The sequence below is a fragment of the Oryx dammah genome, unplaced genomic scaffold (assembly GCF_014754425.2).
Source record: "Oryx dammah isolate SB20612 unplaced genomic scaffold, SCBI_Odam_1.1 HiC_scaffold_27, whole genome shotgun sequence".
In the NCBI taxonomy this organism is placed as follows: domain Eukaryota; kingdom Metazoa; phylum Chordata; class Mammalia; order Artiodactyla; family Bovidae; genus Oryx; species Oryx dammah.
Genome location: NW_024070211.1, coordinates 50,413,246 through 50,428,495, shown reverse-complemented (window position 1 = coordinate 50,428,495; position 15,250 = coordinate 50,413,246). Strand labels below are relative to the sequence as shown.

Below are 15,250 nucleotides of genomic sequence, written 5' to 3'. Positions count from 1 at the left end.
GAAAACTGGAGTGGGTAGCCATTCCCTTCTCCAGGGCATCTTCTCAACCCAGGAATCAAACCTGGAACTCCTGCAATGTAGTCAGATTCTTTAACAACAGAGCCACCTGTGAAGCCCACCAAAATCTATGGGATATAGCCATAGTAGTTTTAAGAAGGAATTTTTAGCAATAAATGCCTACCTCAAGACATGAGAAAAATCACAAACAACCTAAAACTCTACCTTAAGGAATTAGGAAAAGAAATAAGTAAGTAGAAGTAAAGAAATAAAGAACAGAACAGAAATGAATTAAATAGACTAAAAAGACAAGATAAAAGATTAATGAAACTAAGAGGTTGTTCTCAAAAAGATAAACTGACAAAACTTAAGTTAGACCCACCAAGAAAAAAGAGGGTGCAGATAAATACTGAGTTGGCCAAAATGCTCGTGCCAGTTTTTGAAGAGCTGAAACGAACTTTCTGGCCAACCCAATAAAATCAGAAATGACAGAAGAAATGTTACTACTGATACCACAGAAATACAAAAGATTGTAAGAGACTACTATGAAGAATTATACACCAACAAATTTGACAACTTATAAGAAATGTATAAATTCTTAGAAATATACATTCTTCGAGACTGAATTATGAAGAAACAGAAAATCTGAACATACTGAATGGTAATGAGGGGATTGATTGAACAAGTAATCAGTAATGAAAATCTCACAACAAAATAAAGTCCAGGACCAGATGGCTTCACTGATGAATTTTACCAAACATTTAAAGAAGAACTGAACTTCCCTGGTGGCTCAGTGGTAAAGACTGCACCTGCCAATGCAGGAGACATGGGTTTGATCCTTGATCCAGGAAGATCCCACATGCCTCGGAGCAACTAAACCCATGCTCCACAACTATTGGGCCTGTGCCCTAGAGACTGGGAACTGCAACTACTGAGCCCATACGTCACAACTACTGAAGCCTGAATGCTCCAGAGCCCTTGCTCTGCAACGAGAGAAGACACTGCAGCGAGAAGCCTGCACACCACCGCTAGAAAGTTGCCTTGCTTGCCACACCTAGTGAAAAGTTCGCACAGCAGCAAAGACCCAGCACAGCCAAAAATAAATAAAACTTTAAAAATAAATAAAAGAATTAGTACTAATCCTTGTCAACTCTCCCAAAAAATAAAAGAGGAAGGCATACTTCCAAAACTCATTTTATGAGGGCAGCATTACCCTGATACCAAAACAAGGACACCATAAGAAAATTACAAGCCAAAATCTCTGATGAATAAAGATGCAAAAATTCTTTACAAAATAGTAACAAAGCAGTGATCAGAAGAAAATTTATAGTACTAAACATTTTTATCAATAAAAATGAAAATCTGAAAACCAATAAATCAAGTTCCCAAAAATAACTGCTGAAAGAATAAAGTAAATCAAAAGAAAATACAAAGGGAATAATAAAGATTAAAGCAGAAAATGTGACAGAAAATTTTAAAAACAGACTTAAATAAATTAAAATATTGTTTTAAAAAATTAACAGGAAGAATGGAGCTGGAGGGATCAACCTTCCTGAGTTCAGACTATAAAGTTACAGTCATCAAGACAGTATGGTACTGGCACAAAAACAGAAATATAGACAGATGGAACAAGATAAAAAGCCCAAAGATAAATCCAGGTACCTATGGGCACCTTATCTTTGATAAAGGAGTCAAGAATATACAGTGGGGCAAAGATAGCCTCTTCAATAAGAGTACCAGGAAAACTGGACAATGATGTGTAAAAAAAATGAAATTAAAACACTTCCTAATACCATACACAAAGATAAACTCAAAATGGATTAAAGATCTAAATGTAAGACCAGAAACTATGAAACTCTCAGAGGAAAACATAGGCAGAACACTTGATGACATGAATTAAAGCGAGATCCTTGATGACCCACCTCCCAGAAAATGGAAATAAAAACAAAAGTAAACAAGTGGGACCTGATTAAACTTAAAAGCTTTTACACAGCAAAGGACACTAAGCAAGGTGAAAAGAACCCTCAAAATGGGAGAAAATAATAGCAAATGAAACAACTGGAAAAGGATTAATTTCCAAAATATACAGGCAGCTCATACAACTCAATACCAGAAAAACAAACACCACAATCAAAAACTGGGGAAAAAAACCTAAACAGACATTCTCCAGAGAAGACATACAGATGGCTAACAAACACATGAAAAGATGCTCAACATCACTCATTATTAGAGAAATGCAAATCAAAACCACAATGAGATATCACCTTACACCAGTCAGAACGGCCAATGTCAAAAAGTCTACAACAATAAATGCTGGAGAGGGTATGGAGAAAAGGGAACCCTCTTATACTGTTGGTGGGAATATAAATCAGTATAACCACTATGAAGAACAGTATGGAGGTTACCTAAAAAACTAGGAATAAAACCACCATCTGACCCAACAATCCCACTACTGGACATATACCCTAAGAAAAATCATAATTTAAAAAGACATATGTACACCAATGTTCATTACAGCACTATTTACAATAGCTAGGACAAGGAAGCAATCTAGATGTCCATCACAGATGAATGGATAAAGAAGTGTGGTACGTAAACGGTGGAATACTAGTCATAAAAAGGAACACAAATATCACATATTAACACGTATATATGGAATCTAGAAAGATGGTACTGATGAACCTATTTGTAGAGCAGCAATGGAGATACAGATAGAGAACAGACTTATGGACATGGAGGGTGGTAGGTGGGGTAGTAAGGAGAGGATAGGATGAATGGAGAGAGTAGTATAGAAATACATACGCTAACATATGTAAAACAGATAGCCAGTGGGAATTTGCTATGACTCAAGGACTTTCTCAGTGGCTCAGACGGTAAAGCGTCTGTCTACAATGCGGGAGACCTGGGTGCGATCCCTGGGTCAGGAAGATTCCCTGGAGAAGGAAATGGCAACCCACTTCAGTACTCTTGCCTAGAAAATACCATGGACGGAGGAGCCTGGTGCAGGCTACTGTCCATGGGGTTGCAAAGAGTCAGACATGATTGAGCGACTTCACTTACTTACTTAAGGACCTCAAGTCGGGGCTTTGTGACAACCTACAGGTGTGGGATGGGGTGGGAGGTGGGAGAGAGGCGACATATGTATACCTATGGCTGATCCATGTTGATGTATGGCAGAAACCAACACAATATTAGTCTTTAATTAAAATAAATTAAGAAAAAATAACAAAATAGACAAACCACTAGTTAATTTGATCATTAAAAAGGGAGGAGGCATAAATGGCAAAAAATGACTAGGTGGAAATAACCACTGAAACAGAAGAAATTTTGAAAGTCATAAGAGACTATGTTGCACATATTTCTGCAAATGTGAAAACTTAGATAAAAGGGTAATTTCCCAAGGAATATAGATGACCAAAATTGATCCGTCTAGGTTACAGAAAGCTTAAACAGACTAATTTCTGTAGCAGAAATAGAGAAAGCTATTAAGAAACTAACATGAACACAGAATTCTACCAAACATTCAAAGATTGGTACTCAAATGCTTCATTATTCCAGGGCATTAAAAGAAAGGGAAACTTCTTAATACTTTCTTTTTTAAGGCAAGTATAACACTGATATCTAAACCTGATAAAGATGGTACCCCCCAAATAACCCTACAGGACAATATTACTCATGAACAGTCAGGCAAAACACTAAAATATCAGCAGACTCCAACCCTGATGCTGGGAAAGACTGAAGGCAGAAGGAGAAGGGGACGACAGAGGATGAGATGGTTGAATGGCATCACTGACTCAATGGACATGAGTTTGAGCAAGGTCTGGGAGTTGGTGAAGGACAGGGAAGCCTGGCACAGGGTCGCAAAGAGTCGGACATGACTGAGCGATCGAACAATCACCACCACCACCACCACCACCAAGTGGGGTGTATTCCAGGAATGCAAGTAATGTTCAACATTAGGATGTCTGTTTATATCATATAACATTAAAAATCTAAGGGGAAAAATACTAAAAAATCTATGGAAAAAGTCATAAAGATTTCCATAGATGCTGAAGAAGCCTATGATAAAAATCAACATCCACTGAAGATAAAAATACTCAAGAAAATAGAAATTGAGAGTTTTTAACAAGAACAAATATATATAAAAATATAGATTTCATTTTACTTATCTATAAATAAAATACATAATATGTATTCACACAATATATATATTATAAAATGTATAATATAAAATTATATATATGTTGATCCTTGAACAACATAAGTTTGTACTGTACAGGTCCATATATATGCAATTTTTTTCAACAGAGCACCTGTATTTTCATTTTATAAATCTTTAAATGTGGGGGAAAGTTGTGTTCAATTAGAGGCTGCGGTAAATGGAATTTAAAAATCTAGGGTTTGGGTCCTGATTCTATCCAAACGGTTTTACCTTCCTGCCCTTGAGTGGGTCATCTATTAAGTTTTTGAGGCAGAGATAGCAAAACATAGGTTTTCTTTTTTATATTTATTTTTTAAATTATTTTTAATTGGATAGTTGCTTTACAATATTTGTTGGTTTTTGCCACACATCAAACACATGGATTTTCTAATGCAGTGGGATGAGAGTTAGAAGAACAATCAGCTGCACACATAAATTATATACACACATAATCTTATTCCAGGAGCCAAGGCAGGGATGTGCACACTACTCAACACTGTTCTAACAGAAGTATTAAACAGTGGAATTAGAAAAATCAGAGCTCTAAGAATGAGTAAAGAAAAAGTAAAGTTATCTCTTCTTGCAGATGATATGACAGCACACTTGGAAAACTCCAGGGGATGAATGATACTGCTAACTCAAACAGTGAAAGAATTAATAAGTTAGCAGGAAAAAACCTACAAAAATCAATGTCCTTCTTTATAGGTTTAATTAATAAAGTTGGAGTCACTGAGTTGTGTTAAATAAGGAAGGAGACCTCACACAGTGCAGGACAATGGAGGGAAGTGACAGTCAGAAGGAGCTGGAGAATCAGAGCAGTCATTCCTCAGCCTTGCTGAAGCCCTGAAGTGGTTTGCATGGGAACGTCAAAAGTCTTGCTTTTTCAGCTGCCAGGGTGAAAACACAGGAGGGAAGCTGGTGAAATCTGCTGAAAGCTGTGGCATGTGCTGGAAGTTTGCTCTACTTTTGGACAACAGAGCTGGCAGTTAGAAAGAGGAGCTGGATGCAGAGCAGAAAAGAGCAAGGATAAAATGAACCCACCTCTGTGTTTGCCACCATATGTAACCACAGTGACCATCAGAGCAATGACTGCTACTTTGCTTTTACCTTCCAAATCTCATGCAAACTCCCCGGGCCACCTCTAACATGGAACCACTCAGAGAAAGAGATTCTTAAAAATGTAGCTCCAGCTTAATCAAATTGACAGTTCAAACCACACAGGCATTCTGACCAGCAATGAGTATCGGTGGCCCACAGGGGAGCTGGTCATGTTCTGTTTCTTGATTTGGGTGGTGATTTCACGGATGTATTCACTTTGAAAGAATTCACTGGTCCCTACACTGATGATCTGAGCCCTTTTCCCTAAATATACTTCCAATAAATAGCCATTTTTAAAAAGGAAAAAAAGTGTTATAAAGTTATAAACATTAAAATAATTTGGTACAGGCTCAGAAATAGACAAAGAGTTCAACGGAACAAAATATAAGACATACAGATGGCCATAAAGGACATGAAAAAGTGCTCAACATCACTAATTATTAGAGAAATGCATATCAAAACTACAATGAGGTATCACCTTACACTGGTTAGAATTCAGTTGAGTTCAGTTCAGTTCAGTTACTCAGTCGTGTCCGACTCTTTGTGACCCCATGGACTGCAATATGCCAGGCTTCGCTATCAATCGCCAACTCCCGGAACTTACTCAAAGTCATGTCCATTGAGTCGGTGATGCCATCCAACCATCTCATCCTCTGTCGTCCCCTTCTCCTCCTGTCTTCAATCTTTCCCAGCATCAGGGTCTTTTCCAATGAGTCAGTTCTTTGCATCAGGTGGCCAAAGTATTGGAGCTTCAGCTTCAGCATCAATCCTTCCAATGAATATTCTGGACTGATTTCCTTTAGGATGGATTGGTTGGATCTTCTTGCAGTCCAAGGGACTCTCAAGAGTCTTCTCCAACACCACAGTTTAAAAGAATAAATTCTTCAGCACTCAGCTTTCTTTATAGTCCAACTCTCACATCCATATATGACTACTGGAAAAACCATAGCTTTGACTAGACAGACCCTTGTTGGCAAAGTAATGTCTGTGCTTTTTAATATGCTGTGTAGGTTGGTCATAGCTTTTCTTCCAAGGAGCAAGCGTCTTTAATTTCATGGCTGCAGTCACCATCTGCAGTTATTTGGGAGCCCAAGAAAATCAAGTCTGTCATTGTTTCCATTATTTCCCCATCTATTTGCCATGAAGTCATGGGCCTGGATGCCATGATCTTCGTTTTCTGAATGTTGAATTTTAAGACAATTTTTTCACTCTCCTCTTTCACTTTCATCAAGAGGCTTTTTAGTTCCTCTTGGCTTTCTGTCATAAGGGTGGTGTCATCTGCATATCTGAGGTTATTGATATTTCTCCCAGCAATCTTGATTCCAGCTTGTAGAACCCAGTCCAGCATTTCACATGATGTACTCTGCATATAAGTTAAATAAGCAGGGTGACAATATACAGCCTTAAAGCACTCCTTTCCCAATGTGGAACGAGTCTGTTGTTTCATGTCCAGTGCTAGCTGTTGCTTCTTGACCTGCATACAGATTTCTCAGGAGGCAGGTCAGGTGGTCTGGTATTCCCATCTCTTTAAAAATGTTCTACAGTTTGCTGTATCCTGTCATTTAACACTGCTGAAATTATCATGATATTTTTACATTTTAGTAATCTGGCAATGAAAAGTCAGTGTGAACCATTCTTCACTCACCCAAAGCTGGTTTTAATCTGCGCCTTGAGAATGACACGAAAGCAGTGTTTTCACACATTTTCTGCGTCACAGCACACTATAAATGGCACTGTCTGTAGGGCACACAGCGGCTCTGGATTCTCTGGCCTACCCAAAGTCTGCCCAGCTAATTCACCAGGCTCCGGCCCAGAGAGTTCGCAAGATTTTGGGAAGGTCTGTGAATACCATGCTCCCTCTAGTGGGGTCGCACAGAGTCGGCCACGACTGAAGCGACAGCAGCAGCAGCAGCAGCAGCTCTAGTGGTCAGAATCACTACTTTTCCTCCTCCTTTAGTCCCTGAAGAGGAACACCTGAAATGGGGGAAAAGGTGCCTCACCCACACACAAACTTATCAAAGCATCTCAGTCCGAACAAGGCAGAACTAATTATGCAAAGCGTTTGTTAGAAAAATACCTCTTTCAACTGCCTATAGGTATGCAGGTGGGCCTAAATAAGAAACTTGTTTGGCTGCATTCAAACTTCTCTGAAACTAGAAACTGAAATTAATCTACACCACTACATAGCTCTAGAAAGAGGCAACAACTCACATCCTTAGAACTGGCTATTCCAGGACTGACTCGGCAAAGCTGTGGGCCCCTGAGTGAAGATATCTTTAATCAGCTTTCTCTTTCTTCGCTTGCTTGAAGGCCATTTTATAAATCTTTATTAAAATGCCAAGTGTTGCTGCTAATTCTCACTCTGATCCTAGTTTGCTTGAATCCAAAAATCAGAAAAAATGTATCTTGTATGATGTGTGTACCTTTGATAATTCCTAGACATTCTTTTGCTGAGGGCAGCAAGAAACACAGGGCTCCAGCTGTCCTCTCCATGCTGACGGAGAGCAGTGCAAAGGGACAAAGCTTTTGGGATATGATATAAGCCCAAATGTGGAGAGGGATATTGAAATTTTTTCTCCTCTAATAAAAATAGTTAAGTTTATTTTGGAGGAAAAATGTTAAAAGCTGGCATAATTGTATTAAGACAATGAAATGATGAAATAAAATTCTCAAGTTATAGAATGTACTGCCATCTACTGCATATAAAAAAATCACTGTTCCTCCTACTGAAATTATTATAAATCAAGCAATCACACACTTTGAAATATAAATGAATTTGTAAGATCTGGTAACTGCCACAAAGAACTTGTAATTTAGACTGTTCTATAGCTTTTAATTTTCTCATCTGAAATTCTCTCTTCAATTTTCCCTTTTATCTTTTTAAAATTCTATTTTTCCCCAACCCTTTCATGGCACTAATTCTGGAAGCTACTTTTTAATTTGATATTTTATTTTTTGAATATTACTTTTTACAGAGTTTTTCTCTTCAGTTCAGGTCAGTCGCTCAGTTGTGTCCAACTCTTGGCGACCCCACGAATCGCAGCATGCCAGGCCTCCCTGTCCATCACCATCTCCCGGAGTTCACTCAAACTCAAGTCCATCGAGTCAGTGATGCCATCCAGACATCTCATCTTCTGTCATCCCCTTTTCCTCCTGCCCCAAAATCCCTTCCAGCATCAGAGTCTTTTCCAACGAGTCAACTCTTTACATGAGGTGGCCAAAGTACTGGAGTTTCAGCTTTAACATCATTCCTTCCAAAGAACACCCAGGGCTGATCTACTTTAGAATGGACTGGTTGGATCTCCTTGCAGTCCAAGGGACTCTCAAGAGTCTTCTCCAACACCACAGTTCAAAACCGTTAATACTTCAGCGCTCAGCTTTCTTCACAGTCCAACTCTCACATCCATACATGACCACTGGAAAAACCATAGCCTTGACTAGACAGACCTTAGTCGGCAAAGTAATGTCTCTGCTTTTGAATATACTATCTAGGTTGGTCATAACTTTCCTTCCAAGGAGTAAGCGTCTTTTAATTTTGTGGCTGCAGTCATCATCTGCAGTGATTTTGGAGCCCCAAAAAGTAAAGTCTGCCACTGTTTCCACTGTTTCCCCATCTATTTCCCATGAAGTGATAGGACAAGATGCCATGATCTTCGTTTTCTGAATGTTGCGCTTTAAGCCAACTTTTTCACTCTCTTTCATCAAGAGGCTTTTTAGTTCCTCTTCACTTTCTGCCATAAGGGTGGTGTCATCTGCATATATAAGGTTATTGATATTTCTCCCGGCAATCTTGATTCCAGCTTGTGCTTCTTCCAGCCCAGCGTTTCGCATCATGTACTCTGCATAGAAGTTAAATAAGCAAGGTGACAATATACAGCCTTGACCTACTCCTTTTCCTATTTGGAATCAGTCTATTATTCCATGTCCAGTTCTAACTGTTGCTTCCTGACCTGCATATAGGTTTCTCAAGAGGCAGGTCAGGTGGTCTGCTATTCCCATCTCTTTCAGAATTTCCCACACTTTATTGTGATCCACACAGTAAAAGGCTTTGGCATAGTCAATAAAGGAGAAATAGATGTTTTTCTGGAACTCTCTTGCTTTTTCAATGATCCAGCGGATGTTGGGAATTTGATCTCTGGTTCCTCTGCCTTTTGTAAAACTAGCTTGAACATCAGGAAGTTCACGGTTCACGTATTGTTGAAGCCTGGCTTGGAGAATTTTGAGCATTACTTTACTAGGGTGTGAGATGAGTGCAATTGTGTGGTAGTTTGAGCATTCTTTGGCATTGCCTTTCTTTGGGATTGGAATGAAAACTGACCTTTTCCAGGCCTTGTGGCCACTGCTATTTTCCCAATATGCTGACATATTGAGTGCAGCACTTTCACATATACAATATTCTTTCATCTGAGAATATTAATTACATTTTCTGTATTTCTCTACTTCCTGCACTCATTCTATTCCCTGAGTTCCCTCAGTCCCCCACCCATTTGTTTATGTGAATGCCTCTCATTTCGGAGGCTTTCCTAAAATGTCTAATGATCATTAGCTGCCTGTTCAGATGAACAGCAAAGTACCTTGGAGCTGACTGGGACTTAGTTAAAGTGGGAGGGGTGTGTGCACTGGTGGAGGCTGCAGCTGAGAGAATATACAGGTCTTTTTTCCAGGATTTTTGAGAGGATTTTCTCTAATCCCCTGCTTGGAGGATGTTAACTTTGTTGCCAGTTTTCTGGGAGTTTAATAGGAGGAGGCTTAGATCACTGTTAGGTGTGGAGACTTTCATTTAATCCCTTGCTTTCAGTGTAATACTCTGCCTTTAAAGGCTATGCCTGCTATTCCCGAATCCTATGATCCTCATTCAACAGCTCCAGAAAATTAACCACTGGTGTTCTGCAGGTCACGGGTGAAGTGGGAACCTACTCTAGGTGAACATGGCAACTAGGAAAATCTAGCAGCTTCTTAACAGATTTACAACTGCTTCACCAGTTTTTAGCCCCACCTCAGGCTAATTCTTATGCCTGAAGAATTATGGACAGAGGTTCGTAACATTGTATAGGAGACGGTAATCAAAACTATCAAGAAAAAGAAATGCAAAAAGGCAAAATGGTTGTCTGAGGAGACCTTACAAATAGCTGAGAAAAGAGAAACAAAAGGAAAAGGACAAAAGGAAAAATATATCCTCCTGAATACAGCATTCCAAAGAATAGTAAGGAGAGATAAGAAAGCCTTCCTAAGTGATCAATACAAAGAAATAGAAGACAACAACAGAATGGGAAAGACTACAGATTTCTTCAAGAACAAGGGAACATTTCATGCACAGATGGGCACAATAAAGGACAGAAACAGTATGGTCCTAACAGAAGCAGAGTTTTAAGAGGTGGCAAGAATACACAGAACACCACAAAGAAGATCTTAATGACTCAAGATAACCATGATGTTGTGATCACTCACCTAGAGCTAGATATCCTGGAGTGTGAAGTCAAGTGGGCCTTAGGAAGCATCACTACGAATAAAGCTAGTGGAAGTGATGGAATTCCAATTGAGCTATTTCAAATCCTAAAAGATGATGCTGTGAAAGTGCTGCAATCAATATGCCAGCAACTTTGGAAAACTCAGCAGTGGCCACAGGACTGCAAAACGTCAGTTTTCATTCTAATCCCAAAGACGGGCAATGCCAAAGGATGTTCAAACTACTGGACAATTGCACTCAATTCCCATGCTAGAAAGGTTATGCTCAAAATCCTTCAAGCTAGACTTCAGCAATACTTGAATTGAGAACTTCCAGATGTACAAGCTGGGTTTAGAAAAAGCAGAGGAATCAGAGATCAAATTGCCAAAACTGGCTGAATCATAGAGAAAGCAAGGGAATTCCAGAAAAACATCTACTTCTGCTTCACTATGTAAAAGCCTTCGACTGTGTGGATCACAACAAACTGGAAAATTCTTAAAGAGATGGGAATACCAGACCATCTTACCTGTCTCCTGAGAAACCTGTATGTGGGTCAAGAAACAACAGTACCAGACATGGAACAACTGACTGGTTCAAAACTGGGAAAGGAGTACAAGGCTATATATTGTCACCCTGTTTATTTAATTTATATGCAGAGTACATCATGTGAAATGCCAGGTTGGATGAATTACAAGCTGGAATCAAGATTGCCAGGAGAAATACCAACAACCTCAGATATGCAGATGGTTACATTCTAATGGCAGAAAGTGAAGAGGAATTAAAGAGCTTTGTGCCAAGGGTGAAAGGGGAGAGTGAAAAAGCTGGCTTGAAACTCAATAGTGGATGGTGACTGCAGTCATAAAATTAGAAGACATTTGCTCTTTTGAAAGGAAAGCTATGACCAACCTAGCCAGCATATTATAAACCAGAGATATTACTTTTCCAACAGAGGTCCATCTAGTCAAAGCTATGGTTTTTCCAGTAGTCATGTATGGATGTGAGAGCTGAACCATAAAGAAGGCTGAGTGCCAAAGAGTTAATGCTTTGAATTGTGGTGCTGGAGAAGACTCTTGAGAGTCCCTTGGACAGCAAGGAGATCAAACCAGTCAATCCTAAAGGAAATCAACCCTGAATACTCACTGGAAGGACTAATGCCCAAGCTGAAGCTCCAATACTCTGGCCACCTGATGGAAAAAGCTGACTCACTGGAAAAGAACTTGATGCTGGGAAAGACTGAAGGCAAAAGGAGTAGAAAGGGCAGCAGAGGATGAGAGGTTGGATAGCATCACGAACTCAATGGACACAAACTTGGGCAAACTTTGGGAGATACTGAGGAACAGGGCAGCCTGGCATGCTGCAATCATGGGGTTACAAAGAGTTGGACACGACTTGGCAACTGAACAATATATAAGACAGAGAGTCAACAAGGACCTACTGTATGATACAGCAAACTCTACTCCATATTCTATAATAACCTATTGGGAAAAGAATCTGAAGAAGAATAAATACATGTATAACTGAATCACTTTTCTATACACTTGAAACAAACACAACATTATAAATAAATATTGAAATAAAAAAAGAAAAAGAAAACAAAAACCTTTAATTAAAAAAAAAAAGAAGCCCTGAAAGATAGAAAAAATAACTGCCCATCTCCTTTTTCTTTCTAAAGTAAACTTATGTTCACTTTTTATGTTGTTACTCTGAACTGCAGGAAGTGCGTTCCTCGAAAGGAACATCTCTGAGAAAGGAGTAGCTTGCTAGTGATCTTCAGCATGCTATTTAATCTCTTTAAATAAAAGTGGGATGATAATCAGTTCAGTTCAGTCGCTCAGTTCTGTCCGACTCTTTGCAACCCCATGAACCGCAGCACACCAGGGATGATAATAACTACAACAATAACATCTACCTTACAGGTGATTCTCTGAGAGAATCAGAGTTAAGGTATCTAAAATATTCTGCACCATACTTAAAACACAGTAGCATAGTGAAAACACTCAGCAAATGGTAGTTACAGTCTTAAATGATAAACAAACTCATCCAATTATCAGCTTTTTTCCCCCTTATACGACTACTAGTGAGATTTACTGTGTCTTCCAAGGCTATTCAGCAGATCCTGGAGTTACAGCACAGTGAGTTTAATTCAAGAAAGAAACTCTGAATGCAGAGTACTCAACTCCACAAGGATTCCAAGTCATTAATCTATCTGAGCACTCTATCACAGTCAGCTTTATAATTATCTGCAAATGGCATGAAATAAAACAAATATATATAAACATATGAAACAACTTTAATTATAAAAATAAAGTTTATTTAAATTCTATAAATATACACACACACACACAGAGTATCGTACATTTACTTATTACATACAAATTCTGCTTCTCAACTACAAAATTATATATACAGTGTAAATAGTGGTAAGAATTCTTAAAGTCCCCTGTACTACTTTCATCCTAAGTCTCATACTTGTTTTCCAGCCACAATTGGACTGGGACTTAAAATCCACATGGACATTTACTATAGCATGTTTCCTCCTACAAAGAAACTCTAAAAGGCTATTATTAAACCAACAGTATGTCTAACAAATACTATTATCTTAGATCCAATAATATACAATATTTGAGATAAGTAAAAGGCTTTTAATCTGCTTCTACTTCATCAGTTCAGTTCAGTCGCTCAGTCGTGTCCAACTTTTTGTGACCCCATGAACCGCAGCATGCCAGGCCTCCCTATCCATCACCAACTCCTGCAGTCCACCCAAACCCATGTCCATTGAGTCGGTGATGCCATCCAACCATCTCATCCTCTGTCGTCCCCTTCTCCTCCTGCCCTCAATCTTTCCCAGCATCAGGGTCTTTTCATCAGCAATACTTTATTTCATACATAAAATTCCCTAGTCTTCCTACATTCCTAGTGATCTTAAAATGGAAACTAGGTCATGTTACTGAATCTAGTTCTCTTTTTTTCTTTTGGCCAGAAAGCCAAACACTGAAAATGCATTTTTTAAAAAAATTTGCATCACAATAGGTTGCTATGAATTAAGTCCAGCCTCCCAGGCCTGTCTTTATATAGCTAAGATACATGCAGGTGAAAAATAAAAGATTACCTCAATTACTTGTCTTCCTACCACATAACCATTTAAAACAATTTTCCAAGGAGCAAAGTGAATTACATAATTGTGCTGACATCAGAGTCCCAATTTGTCTTTCCTTTAGCAACCTCCTTTTCTGTATATCTCAAAGACTACTGGTGATAATAACAGGGCACTAAGAAATGGATGACTGACAACAATGATGTATGTAGAAATACATATGTAGCAAATATTTCTTTCAAATAAACATATGCTCAAGGTCTGTATTTAAAGAACTGTATTGAGAGGTAACATCTCTCTTACTACTGTATTCCAAACACAACTAATACAGTGCCTGATATACAGCAGGTGTTTAATATGTAGTATTACATACACAAATGAATAAATGGTGTGGAAAAAAAGTAGTGTATTCAACTCAATGCTGGTTCAATGGCTACTAATGTCCACTTCAGTTTTGGGGACAACTTACAAAAAACTGGTAAAGGAAAATGACAGAACAATATAAAATTCTTGTAGGAGTGATACTTTTGCAAATCTATCAAAAGATAATTATCATATATTAAAAATGAAACACAGATAATCGTGAATTTATGTCCATCTTGGGGTTAATAGTAAGCCCTGAGACAGAAAATATTGGTCCGTGCACAGCAGCTGCCCAAGCTCCTTCCCCAGCTGAGGGGCTTTATATAGAACAGTAAGTAAATAAAAGTTTCTGAGCCATTCCAGTATTCCCGCTGTTCTGATATATGAGAGACAAGTTGTAGGCAATATCTCTTCGCAAGTCTATCTGGTCAATTTCTATACCCTAGAGGGGAAAATACAAAGATGAGTATATTTCAAACTGACAACCTGGACAATTTTATGGCAACTAAACAGCTTTTGTTAAGTGTTCAAAAAACTATTAAAATTCATATTACTGAAAAAATTTATAAAACTAGGCATATACCTTTAATATACATTTTTATCAGGTAATGCTGACTTCAGTTAATTGTTATAGTAACTGTTTCATCAAATATTTTTAAATGTCTAACCAATAAGTTAAAGAAAAAAAGTTTCATTCACAAGACATAGCAGAATAAACACCAGATGAATGAGGATTTAAGAGTAAAAAAAATGAAACCATAGAGGAAAAAATACAGTTGAATAATAATATAACCTTGGTAGGAAAAGCCCTTTTAAGTATAATAAATACCAAAGGTAGGAGCTAGAAAGACTGATATGACTTCATAAAAAATGTAAAACTTCTACATGTAGGAAAAAAATAACACAAATGACCAGATGAGGAAAAAAAATATCTGTACTATATAATAGAAAGGCATATAAAAATAGGTCTAGGAGGGCATACACCAAATTGATTATAATGACTACCTTATGGGTGTTATTACTTTTTTTTTTCCTACTTAAATAATCCAAC

At 38.2% G+C, this 15,250-nt stretch overlaps 1 protein-coding gene across 2 annotated transcripts in view; it reads right to left on the bottom strand.

Moving 5' to 3' along the window:
* Nucleotides 1–13,031: 13,031 nt before the first annotated feature.
* The window catches only part of GTF3C3 (general transcription factor IIIC subunit 3), a 36,693-nt gene continuing 34,474 nt past the window's right edge, over nt 13,032–15,250 (bottom strand). For both annotated transcript variants that reach the window (XR_005719041.1, XM_040228882.1), the window contains exon 18: nt 13,032–14,641. Coding sequence is in view for 1 of the 2 variants with exons in the window: in XM_040228882.1 (XP_040084816.1) it covers nt 14,519–14,641 (123 nt within the window). In the remaining variant the exon portion in view is untranslated. The remainder of the gene's footprint in view (nt 14,642–15,250) is intronic.